This window comes from Eubalaena glacialis, chromosome 11 (assembly GCF_028564815.1).
Source record: "Eubalaena glacialis isolate mEubGla1 chromosome 11, mEubGla1.1.hap2.+ XY, whole genome shotgun sequence".
NCBI classification, from domain to species: domain Eukaryota; kingdom Metazoa; phylum Chordata; class Mammalia; order Artiodactyla; family Balaenidae; genus Eubalaena; species Eubalaena glacialis.
The window spans coordinates 15,164,113-15,184,495 of NC_083726.1; the positions used below are offsets into that span (position 1 = coordinate 15,164,113).

General features: G+C 39.8%; 1 protein-coding gene across 1 annotated transcript; it reads left to right on the plus strand.

The window, feature by feature from the left end:
- Positions 1-273: 273 nt before the first annotated feature.
- On the plus strand, positions 274-19,865 carry RTCB (RNA 2',3'-cyclic phosphate and 5'-OH ligase). Its single transcript, XM_061204507.1, has 12 exons — positions 274-453; positions 3,178-3,256; positions 4,418-4,485; positions 5,611-5,710; positions 7,825-7,981; positions 9,595-9,751; positions 10,768-10,927; positions 12,204-12,379; positions 12,881-13,069; positions 13,756-13,866; positions 15,263-15,382; positions 18,757-19,865. Exons 1-12 carry the CDS (start codon positions 361-363, stop codon positions 18,862-18,864), a joined length of 1,518 nt encoding a protein of 505 aa, XP_061060490.1. The 5' UTR covers positions 274-360; the 3' UTR covers positions 18,865-19,865.
- The last annotated feature ends 518 nt before the right edge of the window (positions 19,866-20,383 follow it).

Consider the following 20,383-nt stretch of genomic DNA (forward strand, 5'->3'; position numbering starts at 1 on the left):
CCTGATCCCGATTCAGTGTGTTTTTCAGTGCTGGAAAACACTTCCAAAACGAAGGATAACTAGATCATACTAAAAACTACTGTACTGCATTTAGCTTAGCTTTAGCCTAGAAAAAAATGACTGGTTAACATCCAAAAAGGTAAACGCTAGAGGACAGTCTAACTTAAAAAAAAAAAAAAAAAAAAAAAGAGCGATTGGTGCGACGAGTTTTGAGCCTCGGCGCTAGCCGTCGCCCATCCTGCCGCGGAGCTGGCCGCGCCTGCGCGTTGGGTTCCGGAAGGTGGTGTTTCGGTTAGCGGGACAACGCGGCAGCGGGTCTTCAAAGCGAAGCCGGGAGTTTTCGCCACTCTTGTCGCCGCCATGAGCCGCAGTTATAACGATGAACTGCAGTTCTTGGAAAAGGTCAATAAAAGCTGCTGGAGAATCAAGAAGGGCTTCGTGCCCAACATGCAGGTGAGGCGGGGAAGCAGGACCCGGTGCCGGGGCCTTCCCGGCTGGGGGCCCGCGGCGTGTCTCTACCCACCCGGCCCGGTTTCCTCCGAGACCTCCCGACTCCTCGCGCGCCGGGGAGACCCCCGCCCCCAGCAGAGTTCCTCCCATCCCCCAACTCCCACCCCACCCACCCCTCCCGCCTCCGGGGCTGCCCAACCTATGCCGGCCCCACCTCCCAGATGGAGAGGTCCCCGAACCGTGAGGACGAGCAAAGCGGAGTGTGTCCAGGGAATCCCAGTAAATACGAAATTGGCCTTTGCAAAGCGTCTTCACACAGAAGTCTCATGAACCGTGAGAGGTGTTACGTCCCTGAGCCTTAGAGACATTAGTGGGCTTTTACTAGGTGGCACAGCCAGTCCGGGGTGCAGTTGCTGGGACTGAACTCCGCTCCTCTGAGTCATGCCGGTCATTTATAACGTTTACTGACTTGTGTTCGCTGAACCAAGTTTCTAGCATTCACTGCTCCGTGTTGGGTGTGTTTTTTTTTTTTTTAATTGACATGCGCGGGGTTTTAATACAACGATCTTGCTTCTCGTGGCAACCTAGAAAGTTCACAGGGCAGGTTTTTTCTTTTTAATATGCACTTCGCAGTAGGGCTTTGAGCGTGAGTCGGTTACACGGCTTCCTTTACTCACCCAGTAGAAGCTCAGCTAAGACGTGATGGCCAGTTCACTTCTTTTTCCTCTGACAGGATGACGTATTCCCGATGGAGACTTGGGAGCCCGATACCAGAGAGTTTGAAAGCCAGGTCTCTGTATCTCTTGGGCTTCCTTGTCATTTGTGCTCATGGTCTTCCATTAAAGTGAAGAAGAAGGCATTTGTGAGGTTTTGGTGCATATGTTGTTAGACGGCTTTTGAAATCCCTTTAGGTGCCCTGCAAGTGTATTGAAGATTTGTGATCCTGCGTCTTGGTAAAAGTTCCTGATAGCCACTCCACCCTTTTACTCAATATTAAAACTTATTGAGCGCCCCCTATGAGCAAAGCACTTAGCTAGACGCTGAGCGGAGAAAAAGCCCATAGTCGCAAACCTCCCTTTTGCTCTGTTTTTTCCTTTGGCTAGTTTCTTTTTATGGAATCCGGTTCCCTGCAGGGAGTAGAAAATAAAAAACATATCATCCTAAGAGGATTGAACATACACTGTTATGTTCTGTCAGCAATTCTGGCTTAACTTTTGATGCACCCACTCCTGCTAATTCTGCTTGGGGGCAAGTCTGATTTTTGCTAGGCAGTTCCAGTTTAACTATGTGAACAACACTTTACTACCACCTCTCCCTTGGGAGTGGAGAGTTGAAATCTTGATATATTGCTCTTAAAAAGTTACTGACCTTTATGCTAGGCTTGTGTTGTGTTCCCATTCTCATGAGAATAGTGAACGTCACACTTACAATTCCCTCTCTCTCTTGCTTAATCTCCATTCCTCCTGTAAGAACCGTGTGGTGCACTAAAAATTCCTCTTTGCGCCTTAAAAATACTTCTCTCCCATCTTTATGTCATCTTTCCATTCAGCTCCTAAATGTGTTGCTGCTGCTCCAGTAACGTCTCTTGTCTTTAAAGAGCCAGCTCAGTGTTCACAAAAAATGAACATACTGTGAAGCGCACCCCCGCCCCGGCTACCGCCTCCCTAGACTGTTGAGCCCCTTCTTCATCAGATTCTTCCATAGTACTCTGTGCTTCTATTACAGCACTTGCCTGATTGCACTCTACATTTTCTAGTCTGGGCTTCATGCTAGACTAGAAGTTCCACAAAATCACGATCTTGCATATTCTCTGTGTCTCCCCTACTGCCCAGTTCAGTGCCTGACACATAATGAGTCCTCAGCAAATGTTTGGTGAATTAATAAATGTGGCCCTTTGGAAAATTGAGACATTTTCCATAACTGGTATTGTTATTCATGCAGTGGTAAGATGCAGAAGTCATCTTTCTGTTAAATAAATTTCCTTGTCCAGATGATTGTTAAATCTTTGGTTCTTCAATGTTAGGCAGATCCTTCATAATATTTGATCTCTGATTAAAATGTTCTGTCCTTTGGTGTTACATAATCATGTCTTCCATTGCCGTTTGTGTGCCTCTATTGTCAAGCTTTCTTATCCTCCTCTTAAAATTACATAGATGGTAAAACTAAGCACACAGCTATATAGCTACCTGTTAAAATTTTTTTACTCACTGTTTACCTAAGTACAGATTTGTAAATCAGAATAGGACACAGTAAAGTGTAGTGTAGTGTGCCGTTGTCTTAGACCTAGAAAAAGTACACTTAGGTCAGATGACTGCATTTTTATGTTTAGATCTGAGTTTTTGATTCATTTATTTTTTTCAAAACCTACTGATATTTTAGAAGCACAAGAATACTGAGACCTTTGGCTTAGTGAGAGCATTGTTGGAAGACGTTTCTTTATCTCACACACATACACGAAATATTTTACCTGTTGAACTTTTAAATATGGCCTATGAGAGTAGGAGAATAAACAAAATGATTTGTGAACATTGTAAAATACACTTTTAAGATATATTTAAAGATGGGAACATCTTGTAGGAAGTTTTCTGCTTGTTTAAGGTAGCGTGAAAGTGTTTTATAAAGAGTAAAGCAAAATAAATATTGCCTACAGTGTTTGTATTCTGTCCTGTACTTACGTACATCAGGTCCATGTGCTCAGACATAATTCTTCCTTTTCTTTGGTACCAGGTTGAAGGAGTTTTCTATGTGAATGATGCTCTGGAAAAATTAATGTTTGAAGAATTAAGGAATGCCTGTCGAGGTGGTGGTAAGTAAATTAGAGTTTGACATGTGGCAGTACAAGTAGTGTCTACCTTGTGGCCTGAAAAATGGTAACTCAAATGATTATAATTTAAAAATACAAAAGTGTTGTCAAGGAATGATCAAGACTTCAAGTGAGACGAAAACCCGTTACTTATTCGTGATCACATTGTTAGCCACCTGGCCTTGTAGAAAGCACTTGGAGCTGGATGGACCTGGTTGGTTTTACACCTAACCTCGGACAGTAATAACAAGAGCTACCATTTATTGTGCACTTACTATGTGCCAGGCACTTTACATAGATTATCTCATGTAATTCTTAAAGTAACTCTAAGAGGATATCTCCATTTTACAGATGTTTAAGTGAAGGCTGAGTGAAGTTAAGTCATTTTAATTTGTCCAAGGTTGCACAGTCTCTCAGTGACAGAACCAGAATTCAGATCCAGGAGTGTCTGATTACAAAGTCAGTGTACTGATTAGCCTCATTGAACTTCAGTTGTCTCATCTGTAAAAGAGAGTTTATAACACCTATCTTGCAAGACTACAAGGAGGTTTAGAGATAAATATATAAAACTGTAATATAACATTCTAGTGGTGATGGTGGAATAGAAATCTAGTTTTAACCCTTTTATTTTTTTAGTCAACAAACCTAAAATAAATAAGTCTCACCTCCCCCCCACCAGGGTGTGCTGACTTGTCTGAAATGACACACAGCCAGTGACAGAGCTGAGATTAGAACCCCAGATCCCCTGACTCTCCATCCAGTGTTTTCCCAACTCTTCCAAATTGCCCTTCTTTGTCACTTAGAATAAAACCAGTACTTTTTTTTTGATATATATTATGAACAGTTAAAAGAACCCTTTTTTTGTATTGACAACATAAGGTGTAATGATTATGTTTCACATCTCCCTGTACAGTATTTGCAAGCAGTCCTCCGTGGTATGCACAGAATACTGACAGCATGTTTGTAATCAGTCTGGTTGCCCTCACTACCTTCCTGTGCGTGTGCTGCCTTCTTCTCCACTTCATCTCAAACACCCTTTTACGCTTTGTTGTTTTAGCAGTCCTAACCACTACCCCTTCATTAACGCAATCTAGAAAAGTATGAATACACTTCAGCTAAAAATCAAATATGTCCTCTTTTCTAATATTAAAATTTTGTTTTCAGGTGTTGGTGGCTTCCTGCCAGCCATGAAACAAATTGGCAATGTGGCCGCCCTGCCTGGGATTGTTCATGTGAGTCTATGTTCACAGTTTTAATCACTCATATTTTTTTTTAGTCTGAAAGTTTGTTGAATGGATGAATGGCCATGCCTAACTGATAGTGGTGTCATTTAGACAGTGACCTTCAAACATCTAGAAATAACCATGGAATTTAAAGAAATAACTGAGTCTGGGTAACATCTCAGCTTCTGGTTGCCTTTAGCCAGAATCTATAAGTGTTTGAGAACCTTTGAAGTAGATTTTGTTTTCTTGTGTACACATTATTCTTATATCAGTTTACCACCAGTGAAAGTTTCACTGTGGCCTCATTCAAGAGGATGATTGGAGAAAGATTGGCAAGAAATGTAAGGGTTAGGACTGAGGGGAGGGACAAAGGGCAGTATAGCTGTTGTGGATATGATTGGAAAAGGAGGGTGGTGGCGATGGTGGGGATAGAACTGGATGGTACAAGTGGGGCCCTCACCCGAGTCTACATTCAGATTCCACCATTAGAGGTAGATGTTAAATCCATTCGACAGACATTTTTTGAGGGCTTTATGCCGGTTTCTCTGCTGGGCACTTGGGAGGAGAAATGAAAAGACATGGCTTGTGCATTTAAGGAACTCGTAAGTGTCCAGGTGTCTGCATGTATTCCTACCATGTTTTGACCTCCATTCTTCCTGGGTCAGTATCCTTTTCTAGGCCCCAGATGTAGAAATTGTACAGTTTTCATACCATCAAATGGATTACATTTGTCTCTGATTGCTTAAACACTAAAGACCTGTGTAAATCAGGTATTTTCCTCCTGTCAGCCTGACATGACCACAGTCTGTCAATGTCTAAGAATCATCTTTAAAATGTAATAATGCGTTGAAGTTAGTATGTGGTCCTCCTATATCATGTGGTACTAAGGCTTTTCTCTTTTCAATTTTCTTAGTTAATGTCAAACTTTGTAAAAAAGTTTTTCCTGCTGTATTTGGCTTTATGATTAGGAATTTTTACACCTAATTTCCACCAATAGAGAAGATTTCATGAAAACAGAATCTTGATTTAGGGAAGGCTTCAGCCCCCCAGCCTATTTGAGAGTTAGTGTCAGGTCTCTCAGGCAGCCAGAGTGCCAGTGAGAAAGCTGTATTTTATTTTCTAATTCTCTTTCAGCGATCCATTGGGCTTCCTGATGTCCATTCAGGTTATGGGTTTGCTATTGGGAATATGGCAGCTTTTGATATGAATGACCCTGAAGCAGTGGTATCCCCAGGTAAGGTCACTGTGCATGTCTGCTGTCAGGTGTGTAGCTTCTCTCAGAATTGTAGCCTTTCTAAAATAGAGCACGGCTGCATTTTGTGTGTGAATGTCAGCCTCATCGTATTCTATCATTTCTTTTCCCCATTTACTGAGAGAATTAATTGTGGACACTCAGAGGCTATTAAAATATCAAGTAAAGCATATATTTATTTAAAATTATTTGGGCTCCTACTGTGTGCCAGGCACTATTCAGACATTGGCTACAAAAGAAACTGAAACACTTCCCTGGCAAATTATGCATCTTCTTTGTGTCCCAGTTATCTCTTAGGCAAATTGGAATTAATAATGTTACTTACTGCATAGCATTATTGTGAGGATTAAATTCATTAAGCTGTGTTAAAATACTTACAACAATGCTGGACACATAGGAAGTACTTGATAAGTGTTTACTCTCATTAGCATCATTAAGTGTTTACTCTCATTAGCATCATTATTAGTCACTTGTAGTTGTATACTTCTTTTCTGCTGTGGTGTGCTTTCACTGAAAATGTTTCACACCGGAAGTAATATCTTTGCGTTCAGAGGCTGAAAAAAAGATGAAAGTTTGAATTGTGTCTTGAGAGTTCTGCCTCCAGCAGCAGTGGACAAGGTCACTTCAGACAGTCCTTTGCCGAGAACAATGAGAAAAGCTGCGTGAAATTTTTAAAACAGAGCCAAAAACGCATCTGTTGAAACCATAAAAAAACTACAGAGGCAGTAAGAATTTGTGAGGCTAAGATCTAGAGGAAAAGTGCAGATACGTGAGCCCAACATTTAGCACTATTTTTCTCTTGAGGAAAAGGCAGACTTCAATCAGTAAGGACACAGATGATTTGAACAATCCTGTTACAGACTTGACACCTTGATCTCTCATATACATGTGTGGTTGTGCATGCATCCACATTACAGTGCATCCAAGAACTGTAGAGAACACATTCTTTTCAAGTGCACACAATGTTTACCAAAATTGACCATATACTGAGCCGTAAAGCATGTCTCAAATTTCAAAACATTGAAATCATACAGCAGCAGTTCTCAAACTTTGGGCTCAAGACCCCTTTACGTTCTTAAAATTATTGAGGGTTGATCTCAAAGACTTTTATCAATGTTTACCTTACTGGAAATTAAAACTGAGAAAGTTTAGAAACAATAATACACAAGGACATGTCTCATTACCCCTCAGAGCAAGTAAGTTATCACGTCATGTAGCCTTTGGAAAACTTCACTATACAGTAGAGAGAATACGTTTAAAAGGCTAATAATGTCTTAGCATTGTTATACAATTAATCCTAAAGGCCTGAAAGAATCCCTGGGTCACACCTAAGAACCGCTGATATAGAGGATACTATCCTACCACAGCGGAATTAAGTTAGAAATCACTAATAACAATAAAAACTTGGGGAAAAATAAAACATGTTTATGAGTTAAGCAATATGCATTTAAATAACCCATGGGTCAAAAACAAAAAATCCTAATGGAAACTACAGAATAATTTTAACTGATGTTAATTTAAAAAATACCTGTCTAAAAATTGTGGGTTACTGTTAACGCCATACTTGGATAGAAGTATATAGCCTTCAGTGCACAAATTAGAAAAGAAGAAAGGCTGCAGTGTCAATGATCTAAGCATCCATCTCAAAAAGTTAGAAAAAGAACAACTAATTAACCCCAGAAAATGTATATAGGTGGAAATAATTGAGCAAGATTAATGAAACAATAGACGGTGGTAAGGATCAACAAAGGCAAAAGTTGGTTCTTTGAAAAGACTAATAGAATTCATAAACCCCTGACAAGAGTGATCAAGGAAAAAAGAGAAGCACGTAATTCAAATTTTAATCTCTAGTCTAGATGTTACTTGTTCATTACTGCCTCCTTGACCCACAAAGTACCTTTAGTATGTATTTACTTTAAATTTTGTTGTCATCAGACTTTACCCACAGAGAACCACTTTGTTGACTCCTTTAAAACATAGCTATTTTTAAAAGAGTGGCTGTCTTTTAAACCCTTTATTAACAGTGGGAAACCACAGGTAACAAAGCCTAACTACCTGGTTTCGCTAATATTTGACTAACTTTTCCTATTTTGTAGGTGGCGTCGGATTTGACATCAACTGTGGTGTCCGCTTGCTAAGAACCAGTTTAGACGAAAGTGATGTCCAGCCTGTGAAGGAGCAACTTGCCCAAGCTATGTTTGACCACATTCCTGTTGGGGTGGGGTCAAAAGGCGTCATCCCAATGAATGCCAAGTAAGAACAAAAGTTGCCAGTAAAGGGAGTGAGAGATAATAATCACATGACCCTCACGTTCATTTCCAATGTAGGACACTTCGGAGATGGGGATTGTTCAGTCACTGTTGAGGAAGTGGTAACGAATTGTTTTTTTAAGCATGAGGTCTATAACGTTCATTAGAGACATTAGTCAATTCATGTTCATCATGACAGCCTTTGACATATGGTAGAAGTCATAATAGAATAATATCCACCGATGTTTACTGAGCACTTCCTATATGCAGAGCACTGTGCTGTAGTGTAGGTGTGTATCGTTTTGTGTAGATAATAACCCTAATATTATTCCTAGTTCACAAGAAGGGAAACTGAAGTTTAAAGAGATAATAGTAAATAAGCTAGTAAGTAAAGTCAGGATTCAAACCAAGGATCCTTTGGCTTCAGAGACTGTATTCTGAACCCCACCGTCCTTTGTCAGTGAACCTGTATTTATTGACAACCTTCCTTTTTGGATGATAGCACTGAGTGTGTTCTTCACCTAAGATGTTGTGTATTTCCAAAGTAGAAAATGCAGTGTAAAGCTACAGCACAGTGACCTTTTACATGGCCGTTGACGTACTGTCATAGCTCGTGTAAAGCTGTGCACCTTACACTTTGCAGAAGGGTGTGCTTAATAAGTATGTATCATTAATAGCTTCTCTTTTATCTTAAAGTTCATGTGAATTTTGCATTCTATTCAAATATATGTACAGACATTAATATTAAAATGTTTTTAGCTATTACTTGTTATACAACTCCCCTTTACCAAAAAACAAAACAAAAAAACTTGGAGTAAAATTGATACATTTGGAAGATGCTTATTCTGTGATTTTTATGTGGTCCCTGACATGCAGTCCCACTTTGAAAAGCATACCTGGAACATCTAAATAAATTCCAAGCATCTTTACAAATATTTTAGATAGGAATTTTGTCCTAATAAGTAATATTTGAAATGGGCTGTTGTGGTGAGGGCCCATTGATCATTGTAATCTCTCTGGGTGGTATTTTGGAAGAGGGCTAGACCTTAGGTGAAGATCAGAGCTTTTTCCTTCTAAGGGTTTAACGTGTGTGCACCTCAGCTTCAAAGTGCAGGTGCAGTAAAGCGATGTAATACTTCTGTGAAGGTGGGAATAGACCTTAAAATTTAACCTGTGTTGCCTGAGGACATTGAGATAGCTTTGTTTGTTAGTTGTAATTTTTCATAAGTTACTATGAAAAGTTAGTGTAGCTGTAGTAAAGTTGGTGGTAGATAATGATATTTGATTATGGTTATAAATTTTCTGTGGCTGCTTAATCACTACCTCATAGAATTCAGGATCAGATAAATAAGATTTGAAAAGTATGAGGGGCTGTGTAAATGTCAAGAACTATAATCATCTGTAATGTGGCATTTATAATTTTAATATTCAATTATTTATGTAACTGCTTTTCCTCAAAAAACTAGAGTTGCTGAGAGCATGAACTACATCTAGCACGATGCCTGATACACAGGCAATAGTCAGTATAGGACTTTCTTTTGCCCTTTGAGATGTGGTCATCTTTAGATTTTGATCTGCCTTGGCTGTGAAATGATCTGCACCTTGTTACTCACTCAGAGACTTGGAGGAGGCCTTGGAGATGGGTGTGGACTGGTCCCTAAGAGAAGGCTACGCCTGGGCGGAAGACAAGGAGCACTGTGAGGAGTACGGGAGGATGCTGCAGGCTGACCCCAACAAGGTCTCTGCCAGGGCTAAAAAGAGAGGCCTGCCCCAGGTAACACTCGCTTTGGAGGGGAAGTGTTCAGTTTTTTCATATTTTGTTTTGGTTGGGAGGAAAAAAGAAATCTGTCTTCCATGTAGTAAATGTACCCCCGCTTTTTTCACATCAAAAGGAACACAAATTTGTTTGTTTATGCTTCATTCTTAATCTTTTAAAAAGCTATCAGGAGCTTGCAGATGTTCATAAAATAAAACAAGATATCATGAATTAGAAGTGGATGGGAGGAAAATGGAATATGATTATAAGGCTTAAAATGTATACCAAAATTGCATATGTACAAACTTTGACAATCTACAGATTTGGCTGAAAGTTTTCTAGCATCCAAGATGACAACAGATACCTTGTCGCTTCATGGTGTCCATGAGATAAAAATATACCAGATGTTTGAAATTTACAGCAAATTGTGATGGCTTTGCCACTAATTCACTGTGACCTTGGGCAAGTCTCTTTTGCCTGTCTGGGTCTCATTTTCTCATCCGAAAATTGAGATAGTTAAAACTAGGCAGTCTCTAAGACTGTTGCAACACTGCCATTCTTTGGGTCCGTAAAGCATCTGTTAGCTCCGGTTATGGGATATATTCTTCCAGTGATGGATAGTGGTAGGTGTCAGTGAACTCACAGATATTTCAAAAATCATTTGCACTTGGACTTAGTGTAAGAGTCAACATTCACCAGAGTTCACCCCAAAATTTGACCCTTCTCTCCATGATGTTTAAATTGTCCTGTGAGCCATTTGGTGGTTTGAGTTTTCGTTTATGATGCTTTTAATGTGCTGTACCTCAAGCAAATAATGATATAATAAACTGCAGGAACTGGTCTACATTATTTTAGTTGTGTGGGATATTACTTTAAACGAATGAAGCATTTCTAAGCTTAGAAGTTTTTTTGTTACACTATTTGTGTGGTTATCTTTTTGTTTTTATTGGGTTTTTTTTTACCTATTTGCTTTGCAAATGGATTTTTTCAAACCTGAATAGCAGCTATTTTATCAGACATTCTCACATTTGCAGTTGGGGACTCTGGGAGCAGGCAACCACTATGCAGAAATCCAGGTTGTGGATGAGATTTTCAATGAGTATGCTGCTAAGAAAATGGGCATCGACCATAAGGGACAGGTGTGTGTGATGATCCACAGTGGAAGCAGAGGCTTGGGCCACCAAGTAGCCACAGGTATATTCTGGACCTAATTTTTGGCTTGGTGCTAAAATGTACATTTTGTGGGGAGCCATTTAGAGATTAAAGGGAGAAAGTGCTGGAACTGTACTGTGCAGGTTTTTACCCTGGTTTTCCTAACTAGCAGAAATTAACTTCACTGGGCCTTAACTTACTTGTCTGAAAAAAATGGGAATAATAATTATTTCATATGGTGTTGTCAGAGGCTCCAGTTACCATATGTACTCTTACAGGTTACTATTACTGTCTGGCCAAGAAAGAGCAATAAAGACTTTAAATCATAGAGTTTATGATATATGCCGGAATATGTCTTAGACACCTACCTGTACTGCAAGATTAGGTGTTATAGTGGATTCAGAGATGAAATAGCAAGGGCTCCGCCCTCAAATTGTCTCATGAGAGAGATGTCATGTTCATTAAGAAGAAAAAGTAAAGACAGAAGGTATAGTAATTGATAAAATACTATGGAAGAGACAAAATAAAGTGTTTAGGGAAAAGATTTTAGAGGTGACTTCATGGACACACAACATGTGCAGTTTGAACAATCACACACGCAAAACGTTCATGACCAAAAGACAGTGTGAACAAAAGCAGGAGGCAGGGGAATAGTAGAAAGGTCACTTTGAACCGTTTGTACGATGAGTGAAAGGATTTATGAATATAGGAAAAGTTATATAGACACATGGAAATTACTGTAAACTCTAAATTGCAATTATGGTTCATCCTTGTATGTACATTTCATTCTATGGGAATCTAATAATTTGTGCCAGCCTGGCCTGTTAGAATATTTTGTCTAGCAAATATATGGAGCATTGACTAGTATTTCTGAACTTTCTACTGAGTTCTGCTCTACACTTTATCATGGATTTGATTTGCATGCAGAAGGTCTAGCAACTTGTCTCCAGTTCTTTTAAGTCACTAAAAATTATTTTTAAAAACCATGATGGCAATAAAACGTATTTTATTACTTCTCATTCATGCACATGCCAGGAAGGGAGTAACTCAGACCACCTTCCATTCCCCTTGCAAGTCCTGGAGAGCAGGTGTTCTCTTTGGAGCCCGCATATATTGTGTCACATAGCTCTGACAGAAGATTCTCAGTAAATGTATCTTGACCAATAAATAGATGAGCTCAGAAACACCTTAAAGGGAAAATTGTATTTTACTTGTTTCTTTGTAGAATGGTTTTGAATGTAGCCCACCTTTCTGCAATAAATCTGAATTATAAAGGGAAAGCTGGCTGGTTTGGACTTGTTGCTCTCTCTCCTTTCAGATGCGCTGGTAGCTATGGAAAAAGCCATGAAGAGAGACAAAATTATAGTCAATGACCGTCAGTTGGCTTGTGCTCGAATCGCTTCCTCAGAGGGTCAGGACTACCTGAAGGGAATGGCAGCGGCTGGGAACTATGCCTGGGTCAACCGCTCTTCCATGACCTTCTTAACCCGTCAGGTACAGTTGAGGTTGCTTGTCTGTTCCCAGTTATACATGATGAAGTTAAGTGATTTAAAACATAGTGTATTCAAATCAAAGCCTGTAGAATTTGGTTTTGGAAATGTATGTAATAGATACTCAAAATATTGGCAAAGTGTCCAAGCTTTTGGTGTGTCCTTAAGCTAACTCAGCAGGGTATCAGGAGAGGGGAGAAGAGAAGCCAGAATTATTCCTAGAATTTGCCTTGAGCAGCGGAGAGGGTAGAAGTGCCGTTCACTGAGATTCAGAAGGCTGAAGAAGAAGCACCTCTGACAGGTTCCGTCAAGACTAGTTGGAATTCATGGAATGGAGTTTGCTCTGTGGTCTAAAGACAGTGTTTGTCCTTTACATGAAGATTAATAATTCTGCTATTTTTGAACTCTTAAATCCCTCACTCCCTTCCAACAGACCTTCCAAAATCAATAAGATAAGTTCTGAAGAGCTGGTTCTGCCACTTTTAACGTAAGATTTTTCCCTTAGGCTTTTGCCAAGGTCTTCAACACAACCCCTGATGACTTGGACCTACATGTGATCTATGATGTTTCTCACAATATTGCCAAAGTAGAACAGCATGTGGTGGATGGAAAGGAACGGACTCTGTTAGTACACAGGAAGGGATCCACCCGAGCTTTCCCTCCTCACCATCCCCTCATTGCGGTTGATTACCAAGTACGTACTGAGCCATTTGTGGTTTTAAGCAGTGGGGGCATGATTTAGACAGTTCTAAATACGTAAGAATTTAAACAGGAAAGCAGCAATTGTGAAAAGAAAACAGTCTGTCATCCATGAGAACAGTGATTTCCAGTCTTCTCTGAAGCATGACTCCCCCCATCGTCTGCCTGCAGTGTGCTGTAGTGCTGCATGGAGAATATTCTACTCCGTTAAGATGCACTAGGATTATCTTTTTAAGGCCTTTGAATGATTAGAAGACAGGATTAAGATTAAACTCAGTCTGTTTCATTCCTCTTATCCTTTTGGTGTCTGGGTGTGATAGAGTTAGAAAGACCCTTAACCTACCATTTCACAGATGAGGAAACAAGCCTGAGAGGGCAGATGCCTTGCTCGGGATGGTTCTCCCGAAAAACACATCACTACACATTTGAGTTTTGCTTTGCTCTTACCTTCAGTCTGTCTTCTGCTGCCTTCCTGGTCCTCACATTTTCCCTCCCATCCTCTTCCCTTCCCTCTCAACTATCGAAGAATCAAAATAATATCTTAATATAGTTGTGAGAGCAGTGCATTTAAAGGCCCTGGTTTCTCCACAGTCCTCCAATGCAAGAGGAAATTTAAATCTCAGACATAGAAAGCTCATGCTTTTCTAAATTGTAACATGTTTGATTTGTGTGCTTCCTCAGCTCACTGGACAACCAGTGCTCATTGGCGGCACCATGGGAACCTGTAGCTATGTTCTCACTGGCACTGAGCAGGGCATGACCGAGACCTTTGGAACAACTTGTCATGGAGCGGTGAGTTATGAAAACAGAAACTTACTTAGAAATGTTCTCTTCAATGTAGTCATTGTTTTGCATTTTGACAGGTAAATGTACTTGGCTGAGCATTAACAAAGTTGAGGTTTGGGTTTGTCTTGTCTTCTACCTGAATTTATCCCTGTAATATATACTGTCTAGTGAACTAACTGAGGTCACCAAGTATCTCGACCTTAGTGGGGTCATTGTACGGCCAGGGACTGTTCCTCAACTCTGTGAGTCCACAAAATCCAGATTGAGAAATTGTCACACTAGCATAACTGATAAAACTTTACCTGATGCAAATTTACATCACAGTGTATCTCAATGATTCACAGACCTAGCCATTAGCATAATTGGTTCCTTACTGGGTGGGTCCACTCGAGATTTGGAGGATATGCCCCATTTTGCAAATCAGGACCCATGTGTAGACTGCACGCCTATTTCAATATATTGCCTCTTCTAAGCCAGGGGTTGGTAAACTTTCTATAAAGCACCAGACAGTAAATATTTTAGGCTTTTGGGGCTGTAAGATCTCTGTAGCAGCTATTCTATTGTGCCATTTTAGTAGAAAAGCAGCCGTAGACAATACATAAACAAATAGGTATTGCTGTGTGCTAATAAAACTGTATTTACAAAAACAGGTAGTAGGCCAGATTTGGCCCACAAACCAGTTTTCCAACTGCTCTTCTAAGCCATCAGAGTTCTTAGCTGGTGATGGAGTGGAAAATAGAAACTGTCTATGATATCTTCTCAGTAGGACAGACCCTCACATATATATTAACCCTACGTTTTTTCCTCTGATCCTTTCTCATTTCCAGTTGCCTCCCAACTCCTAACTTTAACCCAGTGATCAAAACCATCTCCCCACACACAATAGCAGTGTCTCAGGGCATTTTCTGGTGTCGCAGTGGGGGAGGGGAATTGTGCTATTGGCATCTAGTGGGTAGAGGGCAAGGATGCCGCTCAGCATCTTATAACGTATGGGACAGTCCCCACAACAGTTACCTCATCCAAGATGTCAGTAAGTGCTAAGGTGGAGAAACTGTTTTAAACCACAGAGCACAAAGTTTTTGTGATGATAGACATACTGATTACAATTTTAAATTAACATATTTATATGTAATTGATAATTAATAGTGATTAGATACACAAAACTAAGTTTTAAAATGCTAAATGCTTTGTAGATGTAAATTTGTCTTCCAAAAGGATGAATCTTACAACAAAAATCACATTACAGGGTTGATTAAATAGAAAAAGACTCTCATTTCTTTTTTGAGTTTAAAAAGAAGTCAAGGAAAAGGCATATGATCCTAAGGGTTTAAATAATTGCTGGGATTGAACATAAATTGGAGCTCAGAATTTATAAATGAAGTTCATTTCTTTCCCAATCTAGGGCCGTGCACTGTCCCGAGCAAAGTCAAGGCGTAATTTAGATTTCCAGGATGTCCTAGACAAATTGGCAGACATGGGAATTGCAATCCGTGTTGCCTCACCCAAGCTGGTTATGGAAGAGGTAAGTGAAATTTTGATAAGTATTCAGCATAAAACTGTTTATAATTTGTGCCAGTACACGGAGACAGCAATTTTTAGTATTGCTAATAGAAATGTTTTTTTTTTAAATAACCTCAGTTACAGTCTATCATTGTCTTCTCTTTTGTTTGGAGGTTAATTATGAGCTGGGTCCATAAGAATGATTTTTACCATTCATGTATAGTCTTTGTCTACATATTAAAAGCTTTAAATTTAGTTTGAGCTGACTCATCTTAACCTTTCTTTTGCACAACTGTATACTTAACAGTTAAATTTGAAAGCAAATTTGAAAAGGTAGAAGGGAAATGTTTGAGAAAATGGGTTTTTTTGATTCATAAGGGAGCAAAGATTTTGTTTAAATTACATGTATGTATATGTACACATGTACATATTTAAATTAGAAGCAACATAACTTCCTTTTAAAAGTTCAAGAGAAAAGAAAAATTATCATCCAAAAATTCTGTGCCTTGACATAACTATTACCTCCTTTTTTAAGATGCTTATTGCCATTTTTTCCCTAAATGCTTTTTTAAACTGGTTATAATCATAGTTTACAAACATTTTATAGTCCTTTTTTAAATTTAACACATTATTATAATATTGTTTATGTCATTTTTTAACGATTGAGAAATATTCTACTAGCTAAGTACCGTAAGTTTCTGCCCATAGTGGATATTCAAGTAGTTGCCACATCTTTGCTACTCTAAATTAAGTTGTACTGTGGGTCTTCATGCATGAAGCTTTCCTCCAGATGTTTTAATAATTAGAGTGAAATCTCAAAAGCAGAATTACTGAGTTAAAGAGTATGACAAAGCTTTATTTTTTTACAACTTAATTTTTCACCTGATTTTAATTAAGAGGTTTTAGAAAATACAAAGAAGAAAACATCTAGAATTCCACCAACCAGAGATAACCACTATTAACATTTGGTATACTTTTTACTTGCACATTTTACATATGATTGTTTTCACTCATCCAGCTAATACTTATTAAACATCTGCTATAGTTAGGAACTGTTCTAGGTGCTAGGGATATTGCAGTGAACAAAACAAACAAATTCTTTCCTGTGAAACTTACCAAATAGTAAAATGTATACTGTGTAGAATGATGGTAAGTGCTACAAAGTAAAAATGGGAAGGGGGATAGGGACAGACTGGGAGTGGGTGCAGTTTTAGATAGGGTGTAGTGAGGTGGTATTTGAGTGAAGACCTGAGAGGGGTAAGGGAACAGGCTATGTGGGTATCTAGGGGTAAGCTTTCCAGGCAGGGAGGATGGCAAGTGCAGAAACTCTGAGGCCAGATCATACTTGGAGGTTCAAGAAACGGTGTGGAGGCCAGTGTGACTGGAGCGAGCAAGAGGGAGAGGAGGTTAGAGAGGTAGGGGCGCCAGATCATGTGGGTCCTTGTTTTTTCCTTTACAAATGGAGTTTTGCTCTTCCTCTGAGTGAGGTGAGGGGAAGACTTTGGAGAATTTTGAGCAGAAGAACAACATGATCTAACTGATGTGTTTGCATGCGGTTGAGAAGAATCTAGAAGAGAAATCGATGATGCAGGAAAGAGTGGGGAATTACTAGAGAAGTGTCCTTGAGTAGATGAAAGGAGGTGGGATCTGGTGGGGTTGGTCTTTGCTAGGAGCTTAGGTAATTCATCCTTAATAAAAGGAGAGAAGGTACAGATGCTGATAGTCAGAGAAGATATGGTAAGAGAGTTTATGGAGATGCTGTTCTGGTTGTTTCTGTTTTTTCAGTGTAATAGGAAGTAGGGCCAGCAACTGAGAGTGAGGATGCAGGAGAAGGTATAAAATCATCATCTAAGAAAGTGATTGGCCTAGTGAAATTTTGGGTGATTGCCAGCAGCGTCAAGGGCCCACTTGAGCTTAAATTCAGTGGTTGGCTGTTTTTCAGCTACATCCGACTGTATAGGTGCAGGCATGAAATAGATGTTGAGTTTCCTTTAACCAGGGTTGCAAGTACGGCACAGTAAAGGAGAAGCAAGGTTGTTGAAGGATGTTGCAAAGGGATTGTGGGTCTTGTGGGGTTAAAGGATTGTTGGAGGTGGAAACCTAGGCTGTCTGGGATGCTGGGAGCTGAGACTGTGGAGGAGTTGTAATCATTGGTAATGACGAGTTCTGGGGGATGACTCTGGGAGTGAATGGCTGAGGTAAGCATTGAAGGAGCGGGAATCAAGAAACTGGGAAGCCAAGTTACTGAAAGAATTCTCTTCCTGGATATTGAAATCGTTCTGAATTATAGCAAGAGAGGGTGAGGGTGACCCAGGAGCTAGAAAACTTCAAGTAACAATGGGGATCAGACTCTAGCAGATGATTGCAGCAAGAAGAGTAGTGGGTGGTATAAATGGTGACTGCAACATTCAAAACTGGGAGAAAGGAGGGAGAATGGTCTGGAAGGAACCATGAAGAGCAAGGACACCTGTCCCACCTCTCAACCTAATGGCATGACCCAGTTTGGGAGAGAAAACAGCTACCACTTCAGAAAGTTGGAAGCAGAAGTAGTATCCTCAGCGGAGGTCCATGTTTCAGCAAGAACAAGAAAGTGAAGGGAATGTTTAAAGAAGAAAGGAAGAAGTTCTTTGCCTTTGACTCAGTGGAAGGAGTTCAGAGGCCACAGTGGAAATGTTTCAGAAACTGGAAGGGAATAGGAGATGGGCTAGAAAGGGGTGTGTACAGAGCCCCACGGGAATCAGTCTGAGAGACCTAAGCTTGCTGTGTTGACATGAATGGAGATAAAGGGTGTGTGTGGTGAGATTTGTTCTAATGGTGGCAAGACAGAAGGAAGGGGGGAGGTCTTACTAGAAACTCACAGAAATAAATTGTATGTGTATGTATGTATACCCATGTATGCATGCACACATATAGTGTTAGTTATATATATGAATGTAATAACCTTTCCTTATTGTGAAGGTAATACATGGTCATTCCAGGAATTTTGACAACTGTAGAAATATGTAATAAAAGAAAATCAAAATTGCCAGTAACTCCACCATCCAAAGACAGTTACCACTAACAGGATGATTTGGTACATTTCCTTCCAGTTGGGTATTAGTGTATATGCTTTATTCAATTACATTTACTGCTTTTCCTACTTATACAAGTGATATATGTTCTTTGGGGAAATTTAGAGAAATACAGAAAAAATATAAAACGAGATGAGAGTGTCATCGTACTACTCCCTTCCCAACACTGAGCTTAAGCATCTTTTAAACCTTTGCCTATTTGATAGGCAGAAAAAAGAAAAAACAAAACCAACTCAGTACTGTTTGAATGTGCATTTTTTAAATTACAAGTGAAGATTAATGCTTTTCAAGATTCCATTTTAAGTCGACTTTTCCTCCCCTGCAGGCACCTGAGTCCTATAAGAATGTGACTGATGTGGTGAACACCTGCCATGATGCCGGAATCAGCAAGAAGGCCATTAAACTGAGACCGATTGCTGTTATCAAAGGATAGAACCCTGACCGCAGCCACCGGACACCACTGACCCTCACTGAAGTGGACGTAGACTGAAACGCTTTTCAGACATCAGACTCGAGACCTGACAGGTTCCAGGGTGTGCAGGTGTAGCTGCCCGTTCCAGAATGGCTGGCGGGGAGGCTCCTGATTCAGGAGCCCATGTTGTAAACTTTCCTTCTGGGAGGAGTCACAATGCCTCCATTTGGAAAGGGATGTATATGCTTCCTCCCTGATTATCCCACAGGTTTTTAGGAAAATCTGTTAGGGGGTGGGGATAAGTCAAGAAACTGCCTTACTTAGTCATACAAGTCTTTAATCATCAGAATGAAGTTCTTTACACCAACCTCTGTTTCCAGCCTGAGAGGTGTCATGAAGAACATTGTATTAAATAGGAAGGTTTTGGAATGTTTCTTTTTGCCCTCTGTCAGTTTGTCCATTTAGCCACTCATATACCCCCTTCCCCTGCACTGAGCAAAACCCTAAATACCATTCTTACTTGGAGCATATAAAAGGGTCATAGCAAGATGTTAGATGGATAATGAGACACGGTATGGAGGGGTTATGTGTGGAGGTGTAGGGATAGGGACCCAAAAGAGAAAGTAATTCATCATAGACTTGCTACCTTTGTCATTCTAACTATAAGGCAGACTTTTGACTTCCCTATAAAAATGGCATCAGCTGGTATCTTTAATTAGGCCTAGTCTGGCAGACTTTTCTTGAATAATAACTTGCACAGCAGCAGCAGAGAACCCTCACATAATACAGATATCTTTACATTTATGATCAAATTATTATAAAAGCATCAAATGGCCGCAGCTATGATGTTAATGGTTACTCTGTGTTGACAGGTTGGCTAGTCCTTGTGCCACCTAATCAGATTAGGTATTATATACTGTGACACCCAAAGATGTTAACGTTATAGGTTACTAAGGCCATAGTTGAGTCTAAACAGCCAGTAAAATAGAAGAATCTAATAAAGTTGTAATATGTTGTTTATATTTTGTGCTTAATGTTTTATGGCTTAGGATAATTAGTATTTTTTCTTGATTCACTTTGGACAGTGTTTCTGTTTTCTTATTTTCTCCCTGGTTGCTTTCAGCGATGCGCCCTAAAAGATATTCTTTTCTAACACTTATCTCTCAACTTATAATAAAACCCCCCATTGGAGTGTCTTCCAAATGCTGTTTGGAAGGCTAGAGAAAAGCAGACTTCCTCTGAAAAATGTATGATATGAAATAGCATGTCTTGACTCTGAGCACTCGGTAACTTTAATGGTTTTGATGGTAGAGTTTGAAAGTTATCAGTAAGTTAGTAATCGTAATGCAATAACTATGCATTAGTTATGCCTCCAGATTGGACCAGCAACTGGTGTACACAGATGGCTTAAGGATGCAGGTTACCTGTGAATACTGGAGGGCATTTAAAGATGAGAAACAGGCTTCTGGCAAGTGCTAGATTCTCTAGAGATGAGGCAGCACTGAGTGTCTGAGTGGACGCCCTCTAACTGGGCTTTCCC